At 32.7% G+C, this 15354-nt stretch overlaps 1 protein-coding gene across 5 annotated transcripts in view; it reads left to right on the forward strand.

Moving 5' to 3' along the window:
* The window catches only part of LOC106478806 (protein vein-like), a 121706-nt gene that overhangs the window by 92427 nt on the left and 13925 nt on the right, over nucleotides 1-15354 (forward strand). The window contains exons 3-7 of one of the 5 annotated variants that reach the window (XM_022382473.1): nucleotides 2032-2168; nucleotides 3401-3515; nucleotides 7592-7653; nucleotides 8797-8910; nucleotides 10486-10559. In XM_022382473.1, coding sequence (XP_022238181.1) covers nucleotides 2032-2168; nucleotides 3401-3515; nucleotides 7592-7653; nucleotides 8797-8910; nucleotides 10486-10556 — 499 coding nt within the window. In that variant the 3' untranslated portion in view covers nucleotides 10557-10559. The remainder of the gene's footprint in view (nucleotides 1-2031; nucleotides 2169-3400; nucleotides 3516-7591; nucleotides 7654-8796; nucleotides 8911-10485; nucleotides 10560-15354) is intronic. The other 4 variants (XM_022382474.1, XM_013939376.2, XM_022382475.1 and 1 more) reach the window with 4 other exon arrangements.

A 15354-nucleotide genomic window follows, 5' to 3' on the forward strand; every position in this document is an offset into this window, starting at 1 on the left:
ACACACACACACACACACACACACACACACACACACACTATATCCGCTATGACTTTAAAGTGACAACTAGGACTGACAAAGGAATCATTACCTAACTAATTTGAATGCTTATTTTATATTGAATTCATTATTGTTTTATAGTGCTGATTGTAATCGCCTACTTACAGTTAGCGTAATTAATATTATTGAAGCTTAAGTAGCATTTATCTACGTAGATATATTTAAGTAGAAATTATATAAGTATAAAGTATCCAGAAACACTGCTTCCACTTGGACGGTTCACGATTTCTACGCACGTTGTGTGTATATCATCAGTCTTTGACCCCGACATCTTTCGACTGTTTGCTTGGGTAAGTCTTCTTTATTCCCATCCAAACTATCGGCGCCGAGACTCGTCTGAGTCGCACTTCATGAACTCTACTAATGATGGATGGATGGTAGAGACAATTCGAAACTCGTAAAGCTACACTAACTCACGCAGCTTCCTCATTGGCGGTGCAGGCATTGTTGACTAGATAGCACATCAAATTTAGAACGGATTGAAATTTCTTCGGATATAGTTCAATAAATACGAAATAAAGAAAAACAAAAACTACTTCATGCTTTGTAGATCCGCTACGGATTGAACAATTCTTGGAATAGGTAAACATTTATAAACCTCTCTATGACAAAGGACCAACATTTATATAATGCTAACACTAAATATCTTCACGATAAAGATGTAAAGATACACCCAGAATGATAGCGCCGTAAGTTACGTTGTGACGTAAGAATTAACGAAAAATTAATACTACTGTAAATATGTTACACGTAAAATTAAAAAATATTCAGTAATTCTAACTGCATTTTTTTAACGTTATTAACACTGAAGTAGGTGTAATAATTGGATCTCAACTTATCATCGTAGACCTCGAGTCATCAAGACAGTACCTGGAGTAATTGGCGTGTTTGTACAAAGCACTACCCCTATGCCTCCCCCCCCCATGTTCATAGGTAAACTTAAGGGCTTATAACACTAAAATTCAGAATTAGATCCCTTCAATAGGTAAAGTATAAATAGATCATTGTGCTTAAATAAAAAGTAAACTAACATCAAAAGATATTGAATTTTCTGTAAACCGGAAATGTGTGTCAAAAACAGCTCATTATTTAAGAATTTTGAAATACTTGATTTAAGACGTACATGTTCTTCTTCTGAGATTTCAAAGCATCATGCGAAATCCCTCGATTAGACGTACAGAAACTGTATATTCTACCTGATCTATTCCCAACAATAAGAGTATAATCAAATTCACTGATGTTCACGCTGACAGTTTGTACATCCATACCAAAAGAGTAGTACTTGGTTTGAGAAGGAAATCAATTCAATCCTTTTATTGGTGAGTTTTAAGGGATTTAATGTGTTTTTTTAAAACATTGTCCTGATTTATATGTAAGATTGTTGTGTCGAATGTAATATTTTTCAGCTTCATTATACCCAAACTATTACAGAACAAATATAAGATTACTTGATCAAGAAAATAATTTACAAACAATACAATCACAAATGCATCATTGTTCTTACCTATCCAAAATTCTTTACAGAAAACCCGAATAATCAAAGTGTCTCTATACACGATGATATTTCGTAATGAAATTGTAATAACATGCTACATTTGTTGCCATATTACCTTAAAGAAGTAAGCGAACAGTAATTTTAAGTTTCGTCCCTTTTCCAAATTATACGTAGGAGATCTAAGTTTATTACTACATGTTTACATAGGCGATCATAGCAATGATAATGCTACAATTTGTTGTATAAAAAGAACAATAATTAAAATTACCACGAAATTACCAGGAAATGGCTGTAAAATTTTTCTATACCGATTTACTTTATTTTTACGTTTTGGAAAACGAATTTGAATGGACAGTAAAGAGAAAGAGGGAAGCTAACATTTTAGCTTGTAAAGAAAACAAAAGTATTACTTATGGTAACACTCCACCATAAAAATGTTATACCAGACCAGGTTTTTATTAAATTGTGTCTTACAGACGAAAGTCGGTGTTAATTATCAAACGAGTTCGACGACGTGATGGCGGCCAGTATCAGTGCCGAGCATCCAATATTTTGTCTCCGCCATCTGTCAGTGAGACTGAGATTATTGTCCAATCAAAAAGACACAAAAATCGTAAGTATTCATACCTAAATACTATTCAATATCTATGGTATTTGTACACAAATCCATAATTTAAAAGGTGTAGATGAACATTGAGAATTACATTTCAAACGAATGTTTCAAGTTAAAAGTATAGTTTTATTATGCTTAAATGTTCTAACAGTATACAGTATTATATAATAACGCTATTGATTGTTTCAAATGTTGGAAAGTCCATATTGTTTGTATTGATGTATGAAAATCGTATTTGTTAAGATAAAGTCACAGAACTCTATTCAGTTTTAGTTGTATGAAATAAACGACTAAATCGTGTAGATAGATATGTGTTGCTTGTTGTGACCTTTAACTTTAAATATCATTCAATTTTCTAGTGTAATTTTCATGGCATACAACCCTAAATGATGCATGATTCTACTAGAGCTTTCAAAACCACCAAAGTAGCTACTTCACATAATGTCATTATCCTTTTTTTTTAAAAAAAAAGCAATACATTTTTACAGAGATAGAAACTTTGTTTTTACCATTCATATAAGTACTGTAAAAATATTTTACTGGTACCTTAACGATAACCAGTATTTATAGCCAAATAAAATGTACGATTGTTCTAATGACTTTAATGCTAGAAATAAACGACCCTTTGATTTGACACTCAGTGTTTCGCTTTACAGCTTCTTCAGGAGCGTTTCACTAAAGCTTTATAAGGTGCTTTACTTCTAGTATTAAAATGTCTTTTATACACCAATATGTACTACAGAAATTGAATATTGTTCTGGTAACTTATTATCTTGTTTAAATTAAATCTATATTGAATTAATTCGAAACAAAAAGAAAGAAATAGTATATAATCTTGTAGGTTAAAATCGAAACTCTTGTAGAAAAACAAAGTATATTTCATAGCAAGAAGGTAATTTGTTATGCTTAATACTTTTATTAATCAGACTGAACTGTATAAGGTTCACGTTCGCTTGAGGCTAATAAAGGCTAATAACATACTAACTACTTAATAATGCCCTCTAGCTTGGCAATGGAATTAGCTGGATATTCCCTAAGTGAAGATTTAGTTGCTAAAAAACCTAGGTTATCCTTTCATGCTTACGCTGAAAATCAAAGCATAGCTTGCTGTTAATATCAAACTTTTCCCTAACATCCGAATCCTCGCTTGAAAATAATCATGCACTAATGCTAATAGTTAAATCCTAGCTGCTAAGGTGCACTTACGCTAGGTTGTATTTATGGTATTTGAGGTGTAATAGAGTCTCCACACTGGCAATTCAAAGGACGACCTTGTGATGTCCGGTCCTACTGCCTGAATGGAGGGAACTGTACCATGATCGAGTCTCTGCAGGAGCGGGTGTGTGAGTAAGTTATGCTAATTCTTTGCCATTTTTCTAAGTACTTGTATAAACTATGTAAATATTTCTTGTATTTCACCTTTATTTTACCATCTTTGTTTCTTTATTTAATCTTGTTTTACACCAACTTTTCAAACACACAGCCAACATGGCGACTTTTTACTTAACTCCAGAATTACTGTAGAACTTCATATAGACTCCATCGGCTTTTTGAACACATCTTCTAAACTAATCATACACGAAATTACTTGTAGGTCCATTACTTTATTGGTTACACTGTCCCTAATAATATACGAGTTGAACGAAGACAACACTAAATAAAAACACACAGTCAATATTGCCATTACTCTCAATAATTAGAGCTAGGATTTCCTGTGTATTTTATACATAAAGTGGGGACTTCACTCAAGTTGTTTTTATCAATTCTTTACAATGAGTGTTATGACAAGAAAGATCATAAAATAACTTAATGTGATGCAGCATGTGGACACCACTGGTGAAGAATGGGATATCACAAGTTATTGATTTGAGGGTCAAAAACAGGAATGTCCAATAATATTAAAAATAACAATTAGTTATTATAATAAGTTATCTAAAACTGAAGATTTCGTTAACTGATAACTGAATTGGAGAGGAGGGGCATAGTGGATAAGAATGGCAGCTTGAAATCTTTAATCTTTAGGGATTTCCATTAGTTTTGTTTCGTACAAGTATGACCTAATGATTAGAGTGCCAGAAAGTAGATCCGAGGGTCCATGGTTTGCATTCCACTACCGGAAGAAAATCCTGCTTCGCACTTTAGGGCTATGCGTGCGTTGTAAGAGTAACGGTCAAATCCCACAGTCTAATTAGAGAAGTGGGTGCTGTTGACTAGCTACCTTCCCTCTAATCTATCAGTTCAAAATTAGGGATAGTTAAAGCATTGAGAGGTGTAGTTTCGAATTTCTCGTTTAATGAGTTATAAAAAACGTAAAACAGCCAAGCTTGCGCTTTATTCTCAATCCCATATTTCCTATATAAAAGTGTCAATATTGATTGCCTTCGTTTATAGATAATGATTTCCTATTTCAATATCCGAAGTAAATGAAGCAAAGATGGAAATGATTGAAGTTTCTGAATTTTGAATCCATAGCTCATTTATTATATGATTAGTAAATATTAACTAAAATGTAAATAGTGGTCATTTGATTTTCATTTATACAACCAAACTAATTACAACTTTAAAAATTGAATATGATTTGAATGAGATATGAATTTGTAAGATATGAATTTTAATTAAAACACTACAGTAGCACTTGCTTATAATTTGAATAATTTCTAAAATATGAATTATAATTAAAAGAATTGATTAGTTGTTTGCTTGCTTGCGTGCTTATTGTTAAGCACAAAGCTACAGGAATGGGCTATCTGTGCTCTGCCCGTCGTAAGTCTGTTAACTTACACCTGTTATGATTGTTTGTTTGTTTTGAATTTCGCGCAAATCTACACGAGGGCTATCTGCGCTAACCGTCCCTAATTTAGCACTAAGACTAGAGGGAAGGCAGTTAATCATCACCACCCATCGCCAACTCTTGGGCTACTCTTTTACCAACGAATAGTGGGATTGACCGTCACATTATAACGCTCCACGGCTGAAAGGGTGAGCACGTTTGGTGTGACAGGGATTCGAACCCGCAACCCTCAGATTGCGAGTCGAGCGCCTTAACCACCTGGCCATGCCGGGCCCACCTGTTATGATAAATGTTGGAAGTTCTACGATAAACTGTTTTTGGATTCTGTATATGAAATGTTCCGTGATCTTAAGGTTTAGAAAATTACGAAAATCAACACGTTTTTATTTAGGTACTCCCTCTAGTGCTTTTTTTGGAAAAAAAAAGTAGTTATTCCTACAAATCGTAAATTACTATTTCCAAACAAACACACACACACACACACATATTGCTGTTATTTGGTTTTTTGTTGTCTGTTATATTCCTATTAAGTTGAAGGTTAAAAATTCTACTCTGCCTTTTAAATATGCAAATAAAAATCAAAGGTATTGAGTTACTAAGCACTGTTACGTTTTCAATTTGTTTGTTTTTTATATATTTCAGACCTTTAAGAAGAATAGTTTTACTGAAAGCTTAAACAGATATTTGAATATTGTTTTTTTATTGTCCACAAAGCAACAATGATCCTTCTTATATAAACTATTACATAAAAACTCGTTGAAATTTAAAAAGTACTTAGAAAAATTATATAAAAATAGTTTTAAAACAGTGATAAGTTCTAGCACAAAAAATACGAAGTTTAACACGTTGCTTTCCTGTTATAATTACTTAATAATTCAACAACCAGCACTCTCGATGAAAAAAAAATATTAAAAAATGCGTAGCAAACTTTATGAAAATGTAAAAATTAATATCGAATTATACACCATACCAGAATGAATTTAAATCTTCATTTCTAATAAGACACTTATTTTAGCCAAAAATAAATATTATTAGTTGAACATCGTCATTAATGTATTTGATTTAACAGATGGAACTCTAAAGTTCTCCAAACTCATACTTTAATATTAAAATGTTTGACTAATGTAGTTTTAGCAAGTATTATTATTATTTTTTTGTAAAGACTTTTATATAGCAGCTTTTTCTGATGAAGTAAGCAACTGAGCTTTAGTTACTTCATTATGACATCCTGTGGCTTTGATATGTTTCGATAGTTTTTGGCATCATAAAGCATTAAAACTTTCTTAAGGTAAGGTATACCTATTGATTGTAGATGTATTTCGGCTGTAAACATTACAGGTTTGTAAGTAATAGAAGCATTTAAAATGTGGATAGCTAAACAATGAGCTTTAATCTTTCAGTTCTCTCAGACTTCGTTTGCCTATTCCTATTATCAACAAACTGGTGTTCAGGATTAATCGTGTACATATGTTGACTTGAAAATTACAACTCAAATAAATATTATCACTTTTTAGACATCACGTTTGACTCAAGCAGTGGGGGATATTATACCTTTTGGGGGACCCGTGCAAAGGCTCGGTTTGGAGCCTCTACATTTTATATAAACAATCATACTAAAACCGCCTTACTTCATGGTAACAATGGTGAAAAAGCTTATTCCCAGAAGTTAATATAAAAACAGTTAATAAATTGGTAAACTATAGATAACACAGCAGTAAAAAAACCCAAAAACTTATTATAGTATTGAAGCACCAATGTAATTACAGCACATCAGCCATATGACAACACGAAAATTAGCTTTTCGTGCTTTAGCTGTAGCAATGTCTTCTATAATATCTGAACAACTGGGCTACAGACAAATCTCAAATTTAATCCCAATAATTTCCAGGCTACTTAGACTCCTTTACGATCTAGTTGATCTTTTATCAATTTCAGGCAGGGAAAGCTTCTTTCGCTTAATGCAACTGTTACTGGTACTATGAACGGCATTTGATATTCATCTGATGAATAGTGACATAACTTATTTTTGTATATTTGTTTAGCTTGTTGTTGTTGACATTTCATAACTCTCGTAAGGAACTTAAGGGCCTCGTAATAAGTTTACACAAGTAAAGTCACCATTCAGTTGACCGATAAAGCCAATATCACTTTTTCTTAGTCCAGAAAGAAAAAATTAATTCTTCAACTTACCACTGGACTCTAATGGGATCCCTGACCAGCTCGGGAAACCGTGCAATTTCACGGTTTGTAGTGCCCTAACGCCGCCCCTGCGTTTGAGACAACTTGGTGTATTTTTGAACAGTACTTTTTCACTCCAATAAACAAATAGATTAATATTGTCATTTTTGTTCAATACTAGTAAAAAAATCTACGAAGTAAATCCTTCAAATGGACATTTTAAAATTAGTACTATAATTTATTTTTTTATAAGTTATTTGTATCTAATACTATTCATATGTTGTTTGTTTTTCATCATTTTTAATTTCTCAAATTTAAAAGTTTTTGTTTTTTGACAATAAACGGAATATTTAACAAAACCCGATTGAATGGATAAATGAGTTTTAAAAAAATGTCTAGATTAAATATCTTGGAAAGCTATTGATTTTGATTTTTTGTTTCTATTTTTCATTAGATGTGCCGATGGGTATAAAGGTCTTCGGTGCGAGCACAAAGACACGACGCATACATTTGATAGTATGTTTAAAATGTTTTTTATTCATTTATTTATAGGTTCAGGTAATTCTATTGCAGCGCCATCTTTTGACAACGTTGTCTAGATTGTTGATTTGTTTTTAAGTTTGAAAAGCCGTTCTATTCTCGAAAGGCTCTTTTTGTTTTTAACCCAACATGCACATGACCAATATACAAAACTCTCATTTGTTGAAACATGGGAATGACAAAACATTTTCCCCCAAAAGATGAAGCCAATGTTTTAATTATCTGATCTTCAGATTTTTTATTTTCTAAAATAAGTTTGAACATAGTGTATACTAAATGATATTAATATGTACGATTTTTATATTATTTTATTTATTTGCTATTTTTATTGTTGTTGTTTTTTATTATAAAATATTGTCACCCATCAACAGGTCCATATAAACCGTATAAGATCTAATGAAATATAGTGAAAAAATCCTAGTTTTCAATTTGGAATTTGTTTTTAAAGTACATTAAAGTTCCACTTTGTGCTTCAAAATGTACTAATCCTTTGTCGTAAATTTCATTAAAACAACACAAAATCTTAATAAATACTTCCCACATATAAAGACAAAACTATGACATGCCTCTCCTTTAAGCTTAATTGCTTAAATAGTAAATTATTTACGAGTAAAGGACGATAATATATTCGAAAATACATATATATATATATAATTGTTCTCGTTTTCAGTCACCATATAACTTAGCAAAAATCAAAGTATTAATCTAATATGTTTTTCAGTAACATAAATGCGTTGTTGTTGTTTTTTATCAGGAAATTTTACTTTGTGAAAATATTTTTATGCTATTTCAGGTTAGATTTATTCAAAGACTCGGAGGCAATATACATAGTTTACAGAAACAATCGTGCGTTATTTCGGTCTTTGATCGCATTTTTGTTTTGTGGAGATTTCATAGGAATTAATGGAGTTGTTCCAAACAAGAAGAAATTCCAAACATTGTTTTATGAATTACCTTATGAGAATCGTTTTTTCAGTTGTGTTTTATTATGCCGGCAGTTAAATAACAATTTAATTTTTTTATTTAGTTCTTCTTTTATTTTTCTGGAAACAAGCATAATATGATACGGATCAGATTTTTCTTACACCACAAGTCAGTAATAAGCTTTCAATTCTTCAGCGCTCGCAAGATCCTCTTCGCATTCTTCTCCATCCAATAAGGGAAATCCAAGATCTGGATCAGTCAGTTCTGTAGCATCACGTCGAAGAAAAATTCGAAGGAAATCGCAAAAAAGTAGGTTAATTAGTTAGAGAAGGACCAGTGGATTATATTACCTACTTGATTAGGCTTAAAAGGAGTTGGCATGTATCACATATTTTACTTTTTGGATACTGGCAATCTACTTGCATATAATGTTCAACAGGGGTTGATTTTGATTACGGTATTACTTTTACAAAATTTAATCTCGTCTAATCCATCAACAATAAGAACATATAGGTTACTATTAGGTTTACAATTGTGCAATATATCTGTTAAATTGTGATATGGAACTGTTGGTGACAAAGATATTTATAAGTAAGGAAGCAGATTTCATGTTTCTTCTGAAATTTGTCTTTGTATATACACACACATATATATACTTCTTCCTGGTATTTATAGTTGGAGATTTTCTGGTTGTTTTTTTTTTAAAAAAGAGAAGCCTTGGCTGTACTAAATAACATATTTTTGCTTTTTTGTACTTTCTGACCTTCGCTCGTATCTAACATTCGTAGTTTGGCGTCTTGAAGGTCATTGTTATACTTAGGTATTTTCCAATAAAATCCACATATTTAACCGGCTTTTTCATCATATTACATTTTCTTATCAAATACAAAGAAAGGTCATAAATAATCTAACGTTCATTAGTCTACAAGACTTTGACTGCAGCGCCTCACAACAATCTCAAAAATCATTAATGAGCTCATTTGTAACAGCGCTATTTTAGCATACTTTGTTGAAATATCGTAATATGCAGTGTTTTGTTACTTATTCGAACCAATCTAAATCTTTCTTTCATTTCAATCAGTTAAGCCTATTTTACCACTCAATGATGAGCTTTTGAAAAAGTTTTAGCACTTCTGATTAAATGAAAATTCGTTGAAAAAGGCTCTTAAATATGTGGTTTTTACACAACTGCTGTTTATCGATCACACAGTTTCAGGATATATTTTGTTTTTACTTGCTATCATGCCAATCTCTTCATTTACAAAAATGCATTGCAACTTGTCTAGAAGAACTCTAATATAATAGTTTCTCACAAAAAGTAAAAAAAAAATTAATATTCGGAAAGTAAAAAATTATTGGCATGGGTGACATTCTCAGTATTTTAAGATCCAGATCAAGTAACTTAGCAGCGAATATTGTAATGAAGTTTAAAGTCGACTTGAATGTGCAACGAAGAAAACTTTATTTACAAGTTTTAACATAGTAACACATGTACAACGTTTCGACAATGTTTTTTCCTCTTTGTTTGTTACTGTGTTACACTAATAAACAAAGTTTCCTTCGTTACTCATTCAAGGGGTGTCTAATCTCTTAGTCTCAAAATACGTTCCTCCTCATAAAACCCCAAATATTGTAATTACATGCTGTTTTGGGTTTGTTTGTTTGTTTTGTAGAATGAAATCACTGATGGAGATCTATTTTATTTTTTACTAATAATTCTCCCCTTTTTGGGTGTATTATAAAGTCATAATTAAAAACAAGGAATCGAAATCTGCCCAAAAATATTTCAACGTGAGAAAGTTTCAGAAGTTGTTGTTTTATACGAATCCAGCCTGAAATTATATATTTGATGGTTTACTGTTATTTTTTCTTACTTATTTTAAGCAGTTGCGCCACCTGACTCAGTGGACATCGTCGCAACTACAAAAGTTCTGGAGGCATTTTGGGGGAAATAGAGTGTACGTATTTTATCTATATTTTACTTGATAATGCTACAGTATTATACGTATAGTGCCACCTTTTGTAAGCTATGGATATGAACGTAATGGACAATTTTTACAATCTATTTCGCATAAAACATTCAAAACATAAAAAGGTTTAGAATTCCTGTCCGATTATATAAAAGGTCAAGAGGATATATTTCTTAATCATCTTGAATTACATACGTCAAACACGATTGACAAGTAGTCTACCATTCAGCGCACGTAAAATATTATTTACACAGTATCACGCGAGTTTCTAAGAATAACAAAAAAGAATCACATTTAAATTTCATATTCAGATTTCCTCTGAAGTAATTTTAATAATCCGTTGTCCTAATCTATGTTTTAGCCGTTTGTTTGCTCATAGTAAGTTTATCAAAATCAAGAACTTTGATTATAAGATATAGTGCTGATAATTGAGGTTCTGTAGGTATTCATACATTTTAGAAAGTAATAGCTTTATCTTTTCATTATTTATTTATGTTATGCTAATACCTGAAGCTCGCCATCTGACGATACTGACGAAAAACTTATAATAGCCACGTCAGTTGAAAATAATATTAGTTCCAACGAAAGATGACATTGTATGACCTCATAGTTTGTAGGTCAGCTTCTGAATAAACAGTATCAGAATGTGTCCACCAACAACGACAAAAAACATCGATCATGCTGTAAAAACATGAATGAGTGGAACCACTGTTGGCAAAAGTAAAATATTAATGACGCTTCTTTGTATTATATTCACATGTTCTTTTGCAACTACAATGAAAACAGTTATTTTTTTCATAAGCAGCATCACGAAAAAAATTGGGCATCAAATACTGAAAATCATTAAATGTAGAATGAGTAGGCCTGGTTTCATTGATGCATGCTTTCATATGATACATATTTTTCAATCCTGTTTTAATTCTCGTTTCAGTTTAGTTAATTGCTGTGAATTATCAATAAAGCGTTAATATCATCCAAAGACTTCACAAGTTTCCTATTGCAAAAGCTAAAAGTCGTGTAAAAATAATTTAGATATAAGTTGTGAAAAACAAACACACATTATTTTTCATCTGATATATATAGAAGTGTGAGATTAAAATAATATGAGAGCATTTTGCTGAAAGTCGGGGTTTAGGGTTTAAGAATAACACCCAGACAGGAGGATAGTGTCATCAAAAGGAGTTCAATAAAATACCGATTTGATTGTTTGTTTGTTATGAATTTTGCGAAAAGTTACACGAAGGCTATCTACGCTAGCCGTCCCTAATATAGCAGTGAAAGCTAGTCATCACCAACCACCGCCAACTTTTGGACTACTATTTTACCATCGAGTATTGGGATTGACCGTTACATTATAACGCCACCATTGCTGAAAGGACGAGCATGTTTGGTGGGATGGGGATTCGAACCCGCAACCCGCAGTCGAGCGCCTTAACCATCTGGTCATGCCAGGCCATATATCGATTCGAAACATCCCCAGAAGTAAATGCAAAAAAAGAAATATAGGATATGCATGGAGCTAGAATTGTTAATAAAACTATTCACAGGCAGTTGCAAGAAAACGATGGACTAATAATGAGTTTACAAACATGCTCAAACTTTCCAAAAAATCACAAACATTTGAAGAATTTGAATGGGAGAATGTGATACGAATAGAAGACTCAAAGGACAGACTTTTTTTCTGAAACTCTGAGAGAGTTTTCATGAGGAGACGTGACCATAAAAAAACTGGTATTAAATAAAACAGTGAAACATGGTAGTGGATGTTTCTTTGGCACAAAAGTGGGAAATATTGTGATGGAGTTAAGACGAAGAAACAATATTATAACATCCTGGTTCGGTCGTTGTATCCATTGAATGAAGTTTAATTCGCCCATGTTTTGAACAATGACCGAAAATACACTGCCCTGCTGAATGAGGGGTATTGGGAAGAGAAGGAAATAATTAATATTACGAAATGGTTAATCCAAAGTGTCAGTGTTAATCCAGTTGCGAATGTATTGTACGATTTGAAAAGTCGTGTTTTTAAAAGAAATAAAACCAATAATCCTCGACTATGTTCACAGATTCCTGCAAGAAAATGAAAGAAAATACTGGTATATCACAAACTGCAGGCACACACCTTATTGGAAGAGCACTTAGTCACAGCAATATATTCATTTCTACAAACTGGTACAAAGGCAACTGCTACCTAAAAGGGGCACTAGCAGAAATAAGATATGTATTAAAGAACGGTAGGTTATCGAAAAATACCTTCATTTCAAAAAAACATTGTAGTTTCAAATGGCTAGGAAAATTCAGTGGGATCCTAAATGTTGCCAGATTAATGCAATCAGAACAGAAAAAAAAAGTCAACTTAAGTATAAAGAAGGAAGTTTAGATACTGAATACTTGACTAGATTGTTGCGTCTCATTCAGGATCCTTTAAACAAGAAAGTTGGCATGTTGCTAGGAAAGGTGTTTAGTAATCATAATAAGAAAGTCCTGGCTAGCCAGTAATCCCTCTAAGCTGTGCTTCAGCACCACAACCAAATAAGTGTCGCACACATCGTCAGTAATGGTGAGGAGTCTTAACATGTTGACGGCTTTAATGACCCTAGCAGTAGATAGGCCTAAAGCTCAAATAACCAATTGGTACCATCGCAAAGCGGCCTAATGATCCAATGGGGTCGATAGTCTAAAAAATATCCCTCCTCCGAAAACAAAAAACAAAACTCATTCCGCACATGGATTGAAAAAATTAGAGGGAATATTGGTCATGGCTGATAATAAACAGATCAAGAAATATAACTGTCATATGTGTTGTTTTAGTGCCATCTAGTAATAGATTGAAGAAATGTTGTCGTCCACACGCAATGAAACAAGTTTTGCGTTTTTATTTGCTTTTCTTTCTTGTGACCCGTGCATTATATTTTCTCCCGTTTTGGAAAGTTCTGTAAAATCTCCCCGTGGAACAAATTGTCAAGTTTGATTATTTTTCTAGTAGTTTTGTATGTTATTCATTCGTAGGAAACTCTTTCAGCTTGATGTCGGCAAAAATAAACTTACAGCAGCGGCCTCTGTAAGAACTGGTCGTCAACTCTTTCATATCATGTAATACAATCTGTAATCTCTACGTGAAATTCTTTTCGCCAACTACATGGGTGGTAAACCTTTCTTTTGAAGTCCTACCTATTACCAGATATCAAGATATGATCATCTGATTACCATTACATACGCAAACTTGTGTATACTACTTTGACTCATCGTTCAATAATTCTTCCTTCTCCATATGCCGGTGATGGATTTAGCTGTGACATCCAGCAAACTTGAATCATAGGTGCCTCGGTAGTGCGTTTTAACAATATCAAGTTTCATGAAAATCATCACTATTTATTTTAAGATGTTCCGTAACATATAAACCAATAAACAAATAAATAATAATAATAATAATTGACAGATGGCAGTAACCTTGTCCTTGTGTCGGGTTAAGAAGAAGCGGTGAAGAAATTGGCCGGAGATTCAGTAGCTCAATTTTTTTTTTACTTAGCATGATTTAAAAAAAATGTACTTGAAACATGAACTTGGCACACAACGCTGTAGTTATTTATATTTTAGAAACGTATACAGTCATCATCCGTTCAGTTATACTAAGTATTCGTTATTCTTGATCTGTATGTTTGTTTGAAGTTGAGCTCAAAGCTAGACAATGGGCCATCTGCGCTCTGCCAACCACGGGTATCGAAACCAAGTTTCTAGCGTTGTAAGTCCGCGAACATACCACTGTGCCACTGGAGGGGGGGGGGGTATCAGTGTGTCTGCTGAATCTACTTTGTACAGTTAAAGCGGTTTTTTTTTTAAAAGACTGGGTGTTAAAAAAAGTGAATTTGAGGTAGCAAAATGTATTTGGTTAAAACAAATATACATCCTATCTTTTAAAACATCAGTAAAGCTTCTGTAGAGTTTAATCTAAAAGTTGTTAAGTGACGAATGATTTAACTTTTAACCACTTTTAGCCAAAAACAAAGCCTTCTTTGCTCGCTGAAATATGAGAGATTCCTCAGTCAGTCAAAACACACCATCAAGGCACGTGATTACATCGACAGTGGGATAAGAACAAGAAATGGTAGACCCACTGAAACCATATCTGAAAGAATCCTCTCAGAATTTGAGATAATGTCTAATTATCAGAAATGGAGTTTATCTCTATGACTCGTCGGGAAGTTTCTCTTTTATAAAGAACAACGTCACGAGCACTTTTTCTTTTCATTATGTAATATCACTTAAAATTTTCTAGAAAACACTCGTAGAATCGTTTAATAAGAAGCAAGCTTAATTAATGAAGCTACTCATAATCATCAATAATCTCTTTTTTTGGAAATTAAAATTTTCTGTTTTAGTGATAATGTAATGAAAACATCCATTGCTTTGTAAATCTTATGTCTTCAAATTTAAAGCAGAGTTATTCTCTTTTCTCGGGATCGTCATAGTGAGTCGTATTTCTTTTCAAATTATTGCTTTTAACTTGAGTGATTAATGTATATTAATATTACACTTTGGCCGAGTTAGTCTTCATTAGTCAGTCAAACGAAGATTTTTAGTAGGATTAGAACGCAACAAAGAACTCACGTTACCTAATATAAGAATGTGCGTCTTTGTATTAGCAAATTAGCGCTATAAGAAGTTATAATGTTACCATGTTACATACTTATGTCTAATCCAAAATGATGTGGTTTGGCATGGCCAGGTGGTTAGGGCGCTCGATTCGCAATCTGCGGGGTGCGAGTTCGAATCCCCGTCCCAC

The sequence above is a fragment of the Limulus polyphemus genome, unplaced genomic scaffold (assembly GCF_000517525.1).
Source record: "Limulus polyphemus unplaced genomic scaffold, Limulus_polyphemus-2.1.2 Scaffold252, whole genome shotgun sequence".
Classification (NCBI taxonomy): domain Eukaryota; kingdom Metazoa; phylum Arthropoda; class Merostomata; order Xiphosura; family Limulidae; genus Limulus; species Limulus polyphemus.